Source organism: Nymphaea colorata, chromosome 10 (genome assembly GCF_008831285.2).
Source record: "Nymphaea colorata isolate Beijing-Zhang1983 chromosome 10, ASM883128v2, whole genome shotgun sequence".
Taxonomy (NCBI): Eukaryota; Viridiplantae; Streptophyta; class Magnoliopsida; order Nymphaeales; family Nymphaeaceae; genus Nymphaea; species Nymphaea colorata.
Genome location: NC_045147.1, coordinates 14,944,166 through 14,960,193, shown reverse-complemented (window position 1 = coordinate 14,960,193; position 16,028 = coordinate 14,944,166). Strand labels below are relative to the sequence as shown.

General features: G+C 35.9%; 1 protein-coding gene across 2 annotated transcripts in view; it reads left to right on the top strand.

The window, feature by feature from the left end:
* The window catches only part of LOC116262932 (protein OPAQUE1), a 61,600-nt gene extending 46,014 nt beyond the window's left edge, over positions 1-15,586 (top strand). For both annotated transcript variants that reach the window (XM_031642470.2, XM_031642471.2), the window contains exons 25-39: positions 2,961-3,100; positions 5,643-5,760; positions 5,976-6,026; positions 6,618-6,704; positions 6,910-7,080; positions 7,377-7,526; positions 9,261-9,452; positions 10,477-10,614; positions 12,581-12,651; positions 12,738-12,837; positions 12,916-12,972; positions 13,063-13,119; positions 13,245-13,325; positions 13,418-13,500; positions 15,099-15,586. In XM_031642470.2, coding sequence (XP_031498330.1) covers positions 2,961-3,100; positions 5,643-5,760; positions 5,976-6,026; positions 6,618-6,704; positions 6,910-7,080; positions 7,377-7,526; positions 9,261-9,452; positions 10,477-10,614; positions 12,581-12,651; positions 12,738-12,837; positions 12,916-12,972; positions 13,063-13,119; positions 13,245-13,325; positions 13,418-13,500; positions 15,099-15,216 — 1,614 coding nt within the window. In that variant the 3' untranslated portion in view covers positions 15,217-15,586. The remainder of the gene's footprint in view (positions 1-2,960; positions 3,101-5,642; positions 5,761-5,975; positions 6,027-6,617; positions 6,705-6,909; positions 7,081-7,376; positions 7,527-9,260; positions 9,453-10,476; positions 10,615-12,580; positions 12,652-12,737; positions 12,838-12,915; positions 12,973-13,062; positions 13,120-13,244; positions 13,326-13,417; positions 13,501-15,098) is intronic.
* Positions 15,587-16,028: the final 442 nt, after the last annotated feature.

Genomic DNA, 16,028 nt, shown 5'->3' with positions numbered 1-16,028 from the left:
TGAATCAAAGGAAGTACACTCTTGACTTACTAAAGGAGACAGGTAAACTTGGTTGTAGGCCCTATCTTACTCCTATGGAGTCGGGAACTAAGATAAGTATCAAGACGGGCACCACTCTGGATGAGGAAGGAAAAGGGCGATATCAGAGGCTAGTCGGTAAGCTTATCTATCTTACTCTAACTCGCCCTGATATCACGTATGCGGTAAATGTGCTAAGTCAATTTATGCATGCTCCCACGGATTGTCATTGGAAGAGTGCAGAACGAGTGTTGGGGTATCTAAAGAATGACCCAGGAAAAGGGCTGCTGTATACTCGACAAGACAAACTTACTATTGAGGGCTACTCAGATGCAGATTGGGCAGGTTGTACTGACACAAGGAGGTCTACTACAGGGTATTGTATCTTTCTTGGAGGTAACCTAGTTGTTTGGAGAAGTAAGAGGCAAGAAGTATGTTCGAGGTCTAGTGCTGAGGCTGAGTACAGGGCTGTTGCAATGGGGGTTACAGAGATGCTGTGGCTGAAGATTCTTTTGACTGATATTGGTGTGGAACTGGGAGATAAAATGAAGATGTACTGTGACAACAAGTCTGCGATTAATCTTGCCAATAATCCAGTTCTACATGACAGGACCAAACATGTGGAGATTGACCGTCATTTTATCCGGGAACGCATTGACTCAAAGGAGCTGATTCTGCCATATATGAAGTCTGAAGATCAAGTTGCAGACGTCTTAACTAAAGGGCTTTGTACTTCTTCATTTGAAAAGAATGTTAGCAAGCTTGGCATGTTTGACATGTATGCCAAGCTTGAGGGGGAGTGTTAGAATATGTTGTTATGGGAACCGGGTCCATATCTGGACCCGGTTCTATGGGGCGCGGGTACCGAGGCGGGCTCGGTACCCTAGGCGGCTTCTCCTCTCTCCCTCTTTATATTGTCACTTGTGTTTAGTGTTGGATTATGTGAAATATAATTTTCTCTCTCCTAGGGTTGCGGTGAGCCCCTAGGTCAGAGCCTCCCCGTGGTTTTTCACCTCTCTCTGAGGTTTTCCACGTAGATTGTGTGTTTGTTCTCCACTCTCTCTCTCTGTGGTTCGTGTTTCTACAATTTGAAATCATGGTACTTACAAAAAGAGTAGGATTATGTAATGTTCTTTCCCTGAAAACAATTATACTCTCAAAATTAGAAATGCTGATTTCTAGGAAAGTCTACACGTCATCCCAGTTCATTCAACCATGTGATGTTATTTATATCACACAATAGCGACCTAGTTACGACTACAAACAAGATTTTGAAGACACTATGAATTTAATGTGAGACATCGAGAGAGATTGAAGATCTTGTGAGACAGTGAAGGTACCAGAAATTTAATGTGCAACTTTCTTGAGATCTGTTAAATAAATCTTTAAGATCCAAATCATTTCCCACTACTGATGTATAGCCAAGACTGATATTTTGGACTGTGGATAGTTGACATGCACGGATGTTATTGTGTCACTTATGTAAAGTTACTAAACTTTCAATCTAGGTCACACAGACTCTTCAAAACCGTTGCCACCTATTGCTGGTGCATGCTTTCTTTTCCGTTAAATCATTGATTGAGTGTACCTTATTAATTTTTAGTTTTGTTGTTTCTAGATACACCTGCTCTCATGTTTATTTGAAAAATGCGACACCTGTACTCACACCCCGCACTTGTGTGACATAGATTCATCACTGTGAAAATCTTTTATTAAATCAAAAGTACTAAGCATTTAATTGGTGGATCTTCTTGGTCCAGGTGAATGCTAGGTGCCATTTCCTAGATGCCTGGAGGGAAAATTGGTGGTAAAAAAATTGTGATAATAATAGCCAATCTACAATCCTGATAATGAATGTTATTTGAGTTCTACAGGGAATAGATCTGAAGAAAAGGACAAACCAGGCATCTGATTATACTAAGAGCAAGTGCAGAATCTGTAAAAGCACATCTAACAGAAAATTAGTTGCATTTAAAAATAAATTTTAAGAAAAAGGACAAGAAAGTAGATGAAGAATACGAGGGGTAACAGCTTGGGCCCTTGGGGGACACGGTGAAGAAACACTTAAGGGAGGATATTGGAGGAAGAAGCAGGGATATGGATAAGAGGAAGAAGAATAAGGGTAAGAAGAGGAAGGAGAAGACGGAGGAGGAGAAGAAGGCGTATAGGTTATGCATCGAAGAAAAAAGAAAGGTGGGCATGTGATTTAAGAGGAAAGAAATAAAGATGAGTGTTGAGAAGGCCTTGAGAATAGGGGTGGTTGGGGATATGTTAGTATGTCATGAACATGCTGCATGTAAATATACATGCCTAGAATCATGCCATGTAAATGTATGTATCAGTTTATAACTTTATATACCTGCTTCACTCAATAGAGACCTGGTTGAAATCAGTCTTGAGTCTACTCAGAAAGGCCAATAAGTCGCTTTGGAAGTTACCAAGTTTTCCCCAATGGTTTACAGATAGGCTGACGGTTCAATGAATTAGTAAATATATCCTCATCATTGAGTAGACTCAAATAAACAGTTAACCTGTTTAAGTGAGACTAGAACACTCATTTCGTTTCCCATAACTGTAATGTCATCTATTTAATAGCATAAAAAAATGCACTCATGAGAAAAGAAGAACTATTGTCAGAAAAATCATTTTCATGCAGTGCTAGAGCTAGAAATATTTAGCCAAGGGGCACTAATACATAGTAAATAAAAGGCAACACATTTTCAATACAATTCCGTAGTGCATGGATTTCTTCTGTTCCTCGGTAAGGCTTTTTCTCCTTTTGGTATTGCTTATTAAGTTTCACTAATGGGATAAACAAATATATTCTGTTGGTGGAGATGGTATGTAAGGCTATTAAAATGTAGAGCTCTCATCTTCTTTTGACCTTTTTCTTTTCGTACTATCACAATCTCTCATGAAGTTCATGCTTCTTCCTCTTGCAGGGTTTGGTTGACTCTTTGCGCGAGAAAAATATGATTTTAGAGAATGAGCTTCTTCTGGCTCAAAGAAATATTGATGAAAAAGAACACAAAATGCATGAAGCAGAGTCCAAATGCTTACAACTTCAGCAGAACATGCAAAGGTTTTTCGAACTTTTATGAATATTCAGCTAATTAATGTTGTGAGGATACCTTCATATTCATTCTTTTCTGCCTTTGTTCCTCGTCTATTCACCATGTATGCTTTTGTTGGTAGCTATAAGGAATACAATTTGAAACCAAAACATTGCATCCTAACAAAGCAACATAGTATTTAAGGTTAAACCATGAATGCAACTTTGCTTGATTAGGATGTAGACACGTGTTGTTTTTCTTTGGAATGACATCAAATTATGTAAGTAATGTTTTTATGGTTTAAATTCTTGTTCATAGGGTTGGTTTTTGTGCTTTACTGCTTCAACGTCGTATATATGACTGCATTTGTTGCTGTGTATTATAGATTGAGTTAACTGGATTCACTGAAAATGGAACTGTTAATAGCTATGTCACATTGGTGAGGATGTTATGTTTGTATGTGTTTTTATGCATACTTGTGAGAAGAATGACTTTGTAAACTGTAAAAGAAGGCTTTGTAGATTGTAAAGGTTTTGGTAGATTAAGTGTCTCTTTGTGAGCTACAAAGTGGTAGATAGAATAAAAGTAGAGACGGAAATTGATAAAACTCTCTCGTCTCTTTTTTTTTTTCACCCTTCCTCTCTCTCTTCTCCACCTGTAAGCCACCCTTCCCTCTTTTGTCGCGTCAGCTCCCTTCCCCTTTGCTACTGCCTGGTGGGTTCTTCTGAGTCCTCGTCTTCATCCTACCCCATCTTCTTCTTCCTCCTCCTCTTAGTTTGGGTTACTCAAGCAACAGGAGGCACCTACCTGCACTACCTCTGCGTGGGTTACTTGCTAAGTTTAAGCCATTGTTCTTTTTTAGATAGGTGGAAATTATTATTTTTCAAAATATTGAAGTTTTTTTCTTCTATTTAGATCATTTTTGGGTCTCTCTTTGTTAAAGTTTCACACCCACAATATATAATAGAAGTTTGTTTGTTAAGGGTACGGCATCACAATTAAGAAGAAAAAAGCCTCAGGAGTTGGGTATTAAGAGTGACTTTTTTTTTTTTTCTGAAATAGGACAATTGAGGCTACTTCTGTTTTGCGATTTTTTATTTTTTCACATTTATGTTGTTGAATTTGAGTACATGGACCTGATCTACATTATGTTAATTCACTATTAAATCTTATATTTTAAACACATGTATGTTTGAGGAGATCAGACACGTTTTTGTCTATATAGCAGCCTAGTCATGACTGAAAATTGGAAATTAACTGAAAATTGTTGAAATTGACTTCTAAAGTGATGACAGTTAAACTAGTGATATAATTTAGAGCAATTGAAGAAACAAAGATACTTTTTTCTACAGAGAAAATAAAAAAACAAAGAAAATATTCACATTCTCTTCAGATGCTAGACTTGTGCGCTGAAAACCTAGATGGGACCTACTTGCATCTTTTGACTACCAAAGTTCTCATGCAAACAATGCAAAAGTACAAGAGGGTTTGCCTCAAGGAATGCTCTTTAGTCTTATGACTTTTAGTCGCAAGTCTGATATTGTGACCTTCACATAGTCACATATACTGTTTTCGGGTTTTAAGCGGCAAGGTTTTTCTCGGGTATAATACGATGAGTTGTTTTCATCCAAAAAAAGGTAAATTTTAAAAAATTAATAAATAACCCTAAAAGAATAAATTAGTTCTTTTGATCATTACTCCCCTGGTAGTTCCATAACTGGTATACTGTGAAGCACTTCTATGATAGCTTAAAGGCTTAAATTACCTGTTCTTGCGAGGCTGAAACTAGCTCTTCTCTATTGTTTGCAGAAGCAATGTCTTTCCTGTTCACCCAATACAAGTATGTCGGTGTTTTCATGGTTGTTTTTGTCAAAATAACATATATTTACTTCCATTTGATTAATAAACTATTACAAAGTACAAACAAATAAAGAACAATCAGCACAGACAAGATAGACTTACCTTCTTAAATGCAGCAGACACGACCCACGCAGTCTCCCAAATCAATTATGAAACCTAACTTCGCCTCTTCCCGTCCCCAAAACTCGTTTCCTCTAAAACTCTACGATATAATTGTCTCTAAAATAATGAGGGTTTCCTTCTTTCTGCTTTAACATTAAAACATTTGAATTTTACTGTCATGCCACTGTTTACAAAATTTGAAATGAACTATAAATAAGACACGAGAAAACACGATTACCGTTTACAAAATTTCAAATGAAGTATAAATAAGACGCGAAATAAACACGATTTTATCATGCTTTTTCGTGTCTTCTTTAATGTGCCAATTTTTAAATAATACGCGATATTTAGCAGGTTTCATCGTTAAATATGTATTTCACATTTTTATCGCTTCTTTTTCAAAAAAGACACAATATATGTGGCTATGGACCTTCATGTGAAGTGTGATCAGTGCAACTTGCTGATGATGAAACTTATCCTGTGATTGAGTTGTCTATTTATTGTTCTCATGCAATATTCTGATTGTCATGTTGTGAGTTTTTGTCTTTTGTTGTCTTAATATGCTTCTTGTTTTGTGTGTTTTTCCTGTTTACCCTCAATTCATATTAGTCTTGAGGAGAAGTTGTTGAACCTGGAGGATGAGAATCGTGTCCTGCGTCAAAAAGCATTGAGCATTTCTCCTGGTACCAGGCAGGCAACACTTGGAGTTGCTAAATCTTTTCTAGAGGTTATTCATCATTCTTAAAGCCTATTGTGTCTTCCTTTTTCTGCAGTCATTGCCTACTTGCTGTCGGACTTTTCTGGTTCCAAATTAATGAAGACTGATTTTTTATGGTTTCCTTGTCTTTTAGTTTTTATGATTTGTTTGTACTTGGTCATAGCTTGGGAAGAATATTCTTTGGAGCCATTCATTTACCTAGTGTATTTATTATGATGAACCAGGGGTACCTTGAGAAGCATGAACTTCCAATGGTAGATCGGAAGGAATTTTTTGTAAGTTAGCTTAAGTCTTTTGTCCGTTCATTTGATATCCTTTCTTAATTGTTTGCGAAAGGGGCAACTGTTTGGCACTGCTGTTTTGGAAGTTCTTTACAAGATGTATTTTTTTTTTATTCGGAAGGAAATTAGGAACTTCTGGAACTTCTAATCTAAGACAGGCAAAATATAAAGAATGTTGAAATTAGGACATAATATGTTTTCTACTATTTTTCTTGAAAAAATATAAAAAAATAAGTAGAATAACTTTCTGAAAACATAGAATAAGCGAGAAAAGTGGTAGAAATATGAAAAGGGCATCTTTAGAGTCCCTGAAAATGATTGTAAATATCTTGATATAATATTATGAAATATACTTTTTTGGCATTGTTCTGAAAAAGTCACAATATTTTGCCAATCTCCTTGTGCTCTTTTCAAAATGGAGAGAGTAATAATTTCTAAAAAATGGAGGATTGGTGTGAATATAAAATATAAATGCATATTTTAGGGCTCTACTGTGTCAGGTTGATTGATTAATATATTGTGTATGGTGTGCTCTGTAAGTTTATGCAGGTAAAACTCATCATCTATGATCTGTCACTCTTGTAGGAATCACCAACCCCTTCTCGAATTATTAGAGCTGCTCCACTTGCTCAGACAGACAGACGGTCGAAAGTGGGCAGTGAGAGGCATCAGGTAACCTTTTCTCCTTTGAGTAAAAAAAGAACTTGCAACCGAGATGGATCAGGGACAGCTAAATGCATTAAATGTCCGGTCACAGTTGGACTGGTACAATGGAAAGTGGGGAAACCCTCAGAACAGATCCATCTCTCTTGCAACCATAAAAGTAGTTAGTGTATTCAAGAATGTAATCCATGTTTGAGTTGCTTATCCTTTCCAGGAAAATCAGGAGTTTGTTCTGAGGTGTGTTAGAGAGGATTTGGGGTATATAAATGGCAAACCTGTAGCAGCTTGCAGCATTTTCAAATGCCTTCTACGGTGGCATGCCTTTGAAGCAGAAAGGACCGTTATTTTTGACCGCATAATTGAGGCCATAAATGATGTCCTTGAGGTGGATAGTTGTTCCTTTTGTTATTCTTATATTTAATTTTGAGCTTCATACTTGGTTTTTATTGCTTGTATTGCAAATGTGGTTATGCTTCTCTTCATGGGTTTCACCTCTTATTCTCATTATTTAGCATTATGACACAATCAACCAGATGTACCAACTGTGTTATTTTTCCTTTACTTGGATGAAGTTTAGATAACCATTCTGTTAAGGCACTTAGTATTGCACTGACACAAGCATCTGATCCTGACATCCTGTTTATTATTCACCATGTACCTCATTAGTTTCATCTATACCAGGTTGAGGATGAGAAGAAAATTCTCCCTTACTGGCTGTCCAATGCTTCGGCTCTTTTGTGCCTCCTGCAAAAGAACTTAAAAACAAATGGCTTTCTTTCAACTCCCCAGCGTCGAACAGGTTCGACAGGATTGATTGGAAGGATGGCCCAGGTGAGTTGTCTTCTATTACTGTATTTTTTTTTCTGTCCATTTGGTTCTTGGGTAGTTTCTGTCTTCTTGTTTATGTTAGTTTTGTTAATGTTGCGCATTTGAACATAATAATGTAGGAAAGAGTCGAACCCTCGTGAATTTCTTGCATAGTTGCCTTATAAAAATTACTTGATTTTTCAACTGTTTTACAGCAACATGTCTTAGCGCTTGATACGGTCTGACTTCTTTCAGTGAGTATGCTGTTATAGCTCAGCTCTATACTGGAACGCCTGAAAAATCCATCTAGAAGATCAATGTTGGAGAATCACCAATCTCACAGGGGCTGTCTCACACTCAATGTGCATCAGAACCTATGTCACACGAGTGCGGATGCGATACGGGTGCGGATATGGGGATACGGGTGCGGATGCGATATGGGTGCGGATACGGGTGCGGATGCAGCAATTTTCATTTTTTTGGATACGCAGACACGGCTACATTAAATATTATAAAAAATGATAAGATAAAAAAAAACATTAAATTAATAGTTCACTCTTACAATCTTGTTAGAAAATGTGTTTTATCACAAAAGTACTGAATATCTGAAAGGATTGTTCATGGAAGTAATTGGATGCATCATAAAAAATTGATAAAATGAAAAAAAAAACATTAAATTAATGACTTTTATTTTTTGCCGTGTCCTAGCCGTGTCCGCACCCGTGTCCGTGTGTCAACACGGATACGTGGGTTATTTTGCCGTGTCCGTGTGACATAGATCAAAACACTACCAACGGGAAGATGAATCTCTAATTGGACAAGCATAATGCGTAAACAATGCTATAAAATAAGTGAAACAAGGTACAATAGTCCCAAATCTTACACAAGGCGTGGCCTCTCGAGCTGTTACACCTTCTTACTCCTAGAAGGGTAGCTGTTGGAAACTTGGAAGGTCCTAACAGCAGCTTCACAAAGCAGAAAAGGAAAAAGCAGAATGAATGAGATGAATATGCACCCAAAACGCACACACACACACACACACACACAGAGAGAGAGAGAGAGAGAGAGTTACAACTGAAGGTTTGTTAATGTGAAACAAAAAATTGAGGGCATGCAAGACTTTGATGTCAAGGATTTATGGTATTAAGGTTTCCTTATTTGCAAGAGTTATAATAGGAACCAATTTATGACAAGCAATATTAACATGGAAGTTGTGATTGTGTTGAGGATTTGTCTTCAATCTTTTTTTAACATTAGATCTGTACTTTAAGTTTTATTTAAGCCTTGTGGTTATAAAAATTGTAGTTAGAGATTTAATATTTGGTAATTAGGAAATTAGAAGACTTTGCATTCTCTATAACATTGAAAAAATTGTAAATTTGCTCTTCTTATGCTGCACAGCCGTGAAACTTTAATTCTTCAACTTCATTAAGTTTGATTTTTCACACTTCAAATTATGTTGGTTATCGTGTTATGGAATGTTTAATGTGTCAATGTCATTGTGCACTTTGATTCTTTTGTTGTTAGTTGACCATCATAGGTTTTAAATTGAAAAATAGTCCAGTTTTATTGTTAATTTTAACACTTGATATTGTAGATTATTGGTTTCCTTTTTATGTTGACTGTGTAATGCACCTAGTTTTGCCTAGGTGCCATGCTCAAGTCACCACTTGAAGCTGTATCTGGTGCTTTAGATAAAATATGTTTAATGCAAGTTGGCTTCACCTTGCTGAATATGATTTTTTTCCAATTTCGCAGAGCTTCAAATCTCCTTCAAATGCTAGTTCTTTGCTACTTAATGGAACTCGTGATTGTGCATTTCATGTAGAGGCCCGATATCCTGCTATACTCTTTAAGCAACAACTTACTGCTTGCTTAGAAAAGATCTTTGGCTTGATTCGTGATAATGTTAAAAAGGACATACTGCCTATGTTAAGTCTCTGCATTCAGGTAATATTTTTTTTATTTATTGGTTTGCCTGATCATAGTTACTGCTTTTTTATTAGTTGATTTGATGGCATTGTGGGTGTACTGCTATTTTAGCTTTATGGACATTTGACAATCTGCTCTTGAGCAACTCGTCAATTATTATGTAATTAGTGAGTGACTTGTTTTTTAGTAGCTTATTGCTTCACACGAACATTTGGTTTTTGAACTCTTGTTTGTCTTTTATTCCATAGTTGATGGCCTAATTCGTTGGACTGGGTTAACGACCAAATCTTGGTTTAAGATTCTGTCTAAAGACTCTAAACTACGGATCTGTATATTGACATTATTGTCATCCATGTACATTTTCTTACGTGCAAGTTCTTCCAGGATGGATTCATAAACTTTTGAGTTGCATATTTTTATATTTTGCTCCCCAAGTATGATGCTTCTTTGGAAAGCATCCTACTGTCCTACATGCATTTCAATTGAAAAACGTCTGTTTTTTGGTCTTTGAAGGTGTATTTTCATTTTTCTCTTCAAATTGTATTGTATCTATCTATCCTTTCGCACCCATTTATGGTATAATTTTGAATCTTTCATTAGCCATAAGAGCCTTTTTTTGGTACAAAGATTACCATTTAAAACCTTTTCTAGAGTCCATTCTCTTCCGGTTATTAAATTTGGTTCACTCTTCACTGAAAATATACATATAATTTGTGGATCATGTTTTGATATTTTTTCAAGAGGCTTGATAACAATAGTAAGCTCCAAATACTAATCAATGACTTTACTGATTCATGTTCTTAATGTTCTATATGTGGCTTGACAATAGTAATACCAAGTGACTTGTGCTGAAGAAGTTTCCTGAAAAAACTATAAATAATCTGTAGTGGAAGTTGTTAAAGTCAAAATTCATTGTTTGACTCTAATACTGCATAATTTCCCTACATATTAGATTACTTCTATGTTGCTTAAAATTAAATCATTTTGTCTTTGGGGTGCAAAATATTACAATGAGCTTCTTACGATTCCTTTTGTCTGCAAGGCACCTAAAACTGCAAAGGTACCTCCTGGAAAGACATCAAGATCATCACTTGGCTCTTCTCAGCAGTCTCTCAGCAGTCATTGGGACAATATCATCAAATTTTTGGATTCATTAATGGATAGTTTACGGGAAAATTATGTGAGTATGCTCATTTTGATGTTTCTTGAGGCAGTTCAGTGGAAGCATCTTTGCGTTTTCAACTTTCATTTATCTCTCATAGACTAAATTTTCTTGCTAACCAACTTCCTTGGCAGTTGTTGCTGGGGTTACTGAAATTCCATCTAGAATTGGAAATTGCGTGTCGTGGGAAACACTTTTCAATCTTGCTTCTTTTAACAAATGTTTTTTCCTTTCACATTCTGAACCTATTTAATCTCCTAGAAGTTCAACCCTGAAAGTGGTGATATTTATGAAATATCATTGCAAAAATGTCAAAAATAAGCAAACAGAGAAAAACGTATGTTGAAAATCTTGCTAATTGCCAAAATGAAAATATCATGCTACTGCCTTGAGTTTTTTTTGAATGAATATATACATTCAATTATTTGGGTTTTCTTTCTACATTCTCTTGAATTTCTATCAGTGCTTCTGTCGGAAAATTAGCGAAAAACTCAGTTTCATAAGGTAAGAAAAAACATTGATGGATGTGATTCACATAGTCCATTTAACATATCCAAGTTATGCCTTGGATCATTTCGATGTGTAGGGGAGAAAATCAAGGACATAGCAAATCAATGACTCAGAATGTATAATTTTATTTCTTGAAAGTGTGATTTGGAGCATGACTTGTTAGAAAAATTTATGTTCATTCTATTTATATGATCATATTGTGTTAATTATATCTTATGTTAGAGCATGCAAGGCACACTATAACTTGTGAAACAATAGACACACACTCTCTCTCTCTTTCTCTCGCTGTGTGTGTCTGTATCTATATATAGTGCCTAAGCCTATGTAACTAGACCTATGCACACCTCAGTTTTAGTGTCTTCAACCAAGTTAATGAAAATGCTACTTGGTGCTTTATGGTTCTTAGTTGCACATTTTTTAATGCGGTTTGCCACTTTGTGGAACATTTTGTTCATTAAATAGCTATGGTATTTATTATACTGAAAGTGAAACTGCAATCACAAATATAGTTCTTGGCATTTTCTCTACAAGAAATTTTTTGGAGGTTCTTGTCAATAGTATGAGTGTCCTTGTGAAATATTGGAAAAAACCCTGGAAGATTCTAAGTTGGAAAAGTATTAAGGAAAAGGTTTTGTTATAATTGGCTTTCTAGTAATTTTTTGGAGAAACTAGCAGAAATGCTTTTTGAAAACATAAAAATAAACAAAAAGGAAAAAAATGACATGCTTACAGGTTTGATAAAAGTGGATCCTTTCTAAAATCTTGAGTTGACATCGTGATAATATCATGATATTTGTTGTTTCTGGTTATATCTTAAAAGCTTCTCTATATTTTGCTGATATCATCAGCGGCCTTCCAAATGGGAATAACAATTGAAATACTTTCAGAATATGGAAGATATTTGTCTAATAATAGAATTTGCTGATTCATAGCACTACTTTTTGATATCGGGAACTTATGCTTTTCTTTTATAATTTAGATGGATACAGCATTGACCATCAATTCAACCATATCTAGATTTTCATTAAAGGTTTAGTGAAAATCCAGAGGAGTTGGTTGTTACATCATGTATACACAGTAAAGGGGAGTGCCATTAGACACATTAAATAGTTATATATCTTAGGGGCAGGGGGAGGGAGAATGGGAGAATGTGTGCACGCATGCATGTCTGTATGCATCTGTTTTAAATGTAAGCAAAAGTTGCATTTTAAGGTATAATGCTTTTTCATGTTTTTTATTGTTTATAAATTGGTAAGTTCATTCCTGATGTGAGTCTTAGTTAAATTGTGTATTGTCCCTACTTATTCATGTCTTGTTCTATTTTAATGTAGTGCGTGCACAATGTTCGTATATTGGCTGTGTCAGTAATCAGTTAAAAGCTTTTATTTCATAGTGTGTCTATCTGTAATCATTGTATTTGTTCATGGTGAAAATGCCAACTGAAAGAATTGGGCGTTAATTTGAATGTAACCAGGTGCCCTCTTTTCTGATACGCAAACTAATTACTCAAGTCTTCTCTTTCATTAATATACAACTTTTTAACAGGTATGGTCATCAGTGCTTCAAAAACATTTCCGTAGCTCTTTTATGTACAATTTTAATTGTCACTTAATGTCTATCATTGATAACAGCCTTTTGTTGCGGCGTGAATGCTGCACTTTTTCCAATGGGGAATATGTAAAGTCTGGTCTTGCGGAACTGGAGCGTTGGATTTCTGATGTGACAGAAGAAGTATGAAGGAAATCTAGTGTACTGACTTAAATAATTAAATTGAATTGACCTATTTCACTGACTTGTACTTAATATTAGTATGCAGGAACCTCTTGGCATGAGCTCAAATACATCAGACAGGCTGTTGGATTTTTGGTAAGTTCATAATTTTTTCTTTGAGGTCTACCTAGGAATTTATATCTACATCAGTTTTTGTTTTATCTGATTGAAGTTGGATTGCTGCAGGTGATACATCAGAAGAGGAGGAAGACACTCAATGAAATTAGACAGGATCTTTGTCCTGTATGATATATACTTGACCAGAATTTCATTTTGCAACATACATATTTTACTTTGATTTTTGGCTGAAATTGTTTGTCTGCTTTCTGTTAAACTCAACCAAAGTTGTTTGTTGAAATCTTGCGTAGGCTTTGACCATCCAACAACTTTATCGAATCTGCACCTTGTACTGGGATGATAAGTATGGAACTCAGAGTGTGTCAAACGAGGTGACTCTTTGTGATCTAGATACCATATTATGTTGCAATTTTCTTTGTATGGTCATTTTTAAAAGGCTATTCTGTGCTTGCTTGTGGCTAAGGTTGTTGCTCAAATGAGAGAAATTGTGAGCAAGGACTCTTCAAATTTCATGACAAATTCTTTTCTGTTGGATGATGATCTAAGGTCAGTTGCAACAAAATTTTTTATAGCTATAGCAGTTCTTATCTTTAAATTTTGATGTCCTGGTATTCTGTTTTTCTTGATATATAATTCATTGGAATTAAGTTCTGAGGCATTTGATGGAACAATTGAACACTGATCATATACAGAGCAAAATAGGGATATGTTCTTTTGCATTGTGGAAGTTTGATTATGCTACCTTTAAAATGTGCTTAAAATGCCTTCTAGTCTGGAAGATTTGAAATGGATGTATTTTGCTTAAATTCAGAATATGTGGTTCCCTTTCTTTCCTATCTAATTAAAACTTATCTTTCCAGCATCCAGATTTTTTTGTCTCTCTGCAACCGCATCTATTGGCTGCAGCTATGGAACACTTAGTTTTCTATTGTAAATTTATGTGTGATGTTCAAAAGTTGTTTTAACATGTCTCTTTCTATTTTGTTCTCTTTTCCAACTGAAAGGGTTAGGTGTATTCATTCTAGTCTCGTTATTTTTATTAGCAAACTTGTCTTCACATGCACATCTGTGAAATGTTCTTTTTGTCTTTTCTACTTTGCAGTCAGATGCCAATAATAGAAGGGTTTGTCTTGTAATGTTTAGACTTATGGAGATAGCTTTTCATTTTTCAAGCATAGTGGCACTCTTTTATCATGGAAAAAATTGCTAATTTGTCTACAGTGTATCCTTTCTGCACAAACGTGTTGAGGTATGTGGTCCAAAGTGCACCTTATTATGTTGTAGGTTTGCGAAACTTATGGCATCCTTCAATTGCATGATTAAAGATCATGCACCTACCTGTTTATGCACTCTTGCATACCTGATGCAAGTGGTTTGGGTACTGCTGTACATTTTCGCCTCTGATAGTCTTGCATCCATCACTTTTCTCTGACGCAGCTCTGCTTTTGGATAGGCCAGACAACATTTGGTTAGGGATGATATCTTTCCAAATCTGTGGATCCCTTGGCCACACGCAAAGACAATAGCATATTTTCATGATGAAATCTTCACGTAGAAAATGTTGGCTAATTTTTCTTTCTTTGAGGCACACTTTTATTGTGAAATGTGATACTACTTTATTCCTAAATGCACTGGTGCAAATATTTGATCGTATCCACTTTTATCTGGCGGTGGGGATGTCAGGGGTTTGTTGGTCAAGTTTGTTTCGTCCTGTATGGTCAGTCCAAACCAGGTTTAATTACTTTCCTCAACTCTGAAGTTAGTATGCTTTAGTACCATGATCATATGCTGTAGTTTGATGTGCGCCTGTAAAATATTCTACCTCTCATGTTGAAGTGATAAATAAAATTCACTCCTAACCATAATTGGTTCCAGAGGATAACCTTTCTTCAATGGAAGTTCATAGGATAAATAGATAAATGAAAGGGTTTTGACAGAAAGCAAACGAAATAAAATTCATTCTACATTTTTTGGTCATCCTCGTCCAAGGTTCTGGTGGCAAATTGGGCTCTACAGTCAAATCTTTGAATGAAGTATATAGTTCCATTGAAGGATATCTTCGTGTTTAGGTGTCTAATCTATACCTTAAGCTCTTGAGCTAGTTGATCGCAGCTATTTCTCACAAGTTGATGTTACGTCTGCAGCATTCCGTTCTCTGCCGAAGATCTATCCCAAGCCATCCCATCTGTTGAACCTGAAGATGTTGAAATGCCATCGTTTTTGCATGAGATGCCATCTCTTCATCTCCTTCTACATCACTGAGAAGTGGGTTCAAATGTTGGCGTAATCGCTTTGCAGCTCCCCATTGTACATATCCCGTACGGTCCTTTTGCAGATGGACCTTGTATAGAAGAAATCCATTGTTAAACCATATGACGAAGGCCTTGGGAGAAGTCTATTGAACATGGTGTAACGGCTGTTGTTGTATAGCAGTTGAAGATCTGTTCCCTGATGTGTATCTTAGGAAATTTTTTAAAGAATTTAATCTGCATATTTTCTGTATTCGTCATTCAAACCGTTTTATTTTGATGTACTTTCACAGTTTGGGTAACCTAAGTTGCCCTTGGAAGCGAATGTAACTGTAAATTATATGAAAACTATTATTGTAATTGCAACTCTCTGTTTCTTCCTCTCTCTTTCTCTTATAGAACACACGATCAATTGTTGTCATATGCTTGCTTCCTATCACAGCTTCCGGATCGCTGGTTTCCAGTTAGTCATGATGCTCTGTTCATTTAACTGTGAAAACTGTAAATATTTAATTCAGCAATATATGTATTCCGTTGGCTTTGTCTTATTTGTGTCCAAGTCCCTTGTGTCGGAGTAAGTTCGCCCGTGTCGATGGTCTTCTTAGATCCACAAAGGAAGTTCTGAAATTTGAGGAATAACCAGAACTTCGGCATGTGAGTACGTGGTTGTTAACTGCCAGTCAATTAAGTGGAAAGTCGACTTATTCATTTTGTTTCATTTTTCGTGCACTCATACTTGTTAAGTAAATTATCCGTTGATGTACAAATCGTTGGAGTTGGCATGGGGTGACAATGAGGTTTCCAGCCTCTCCTGTTTATATTTTT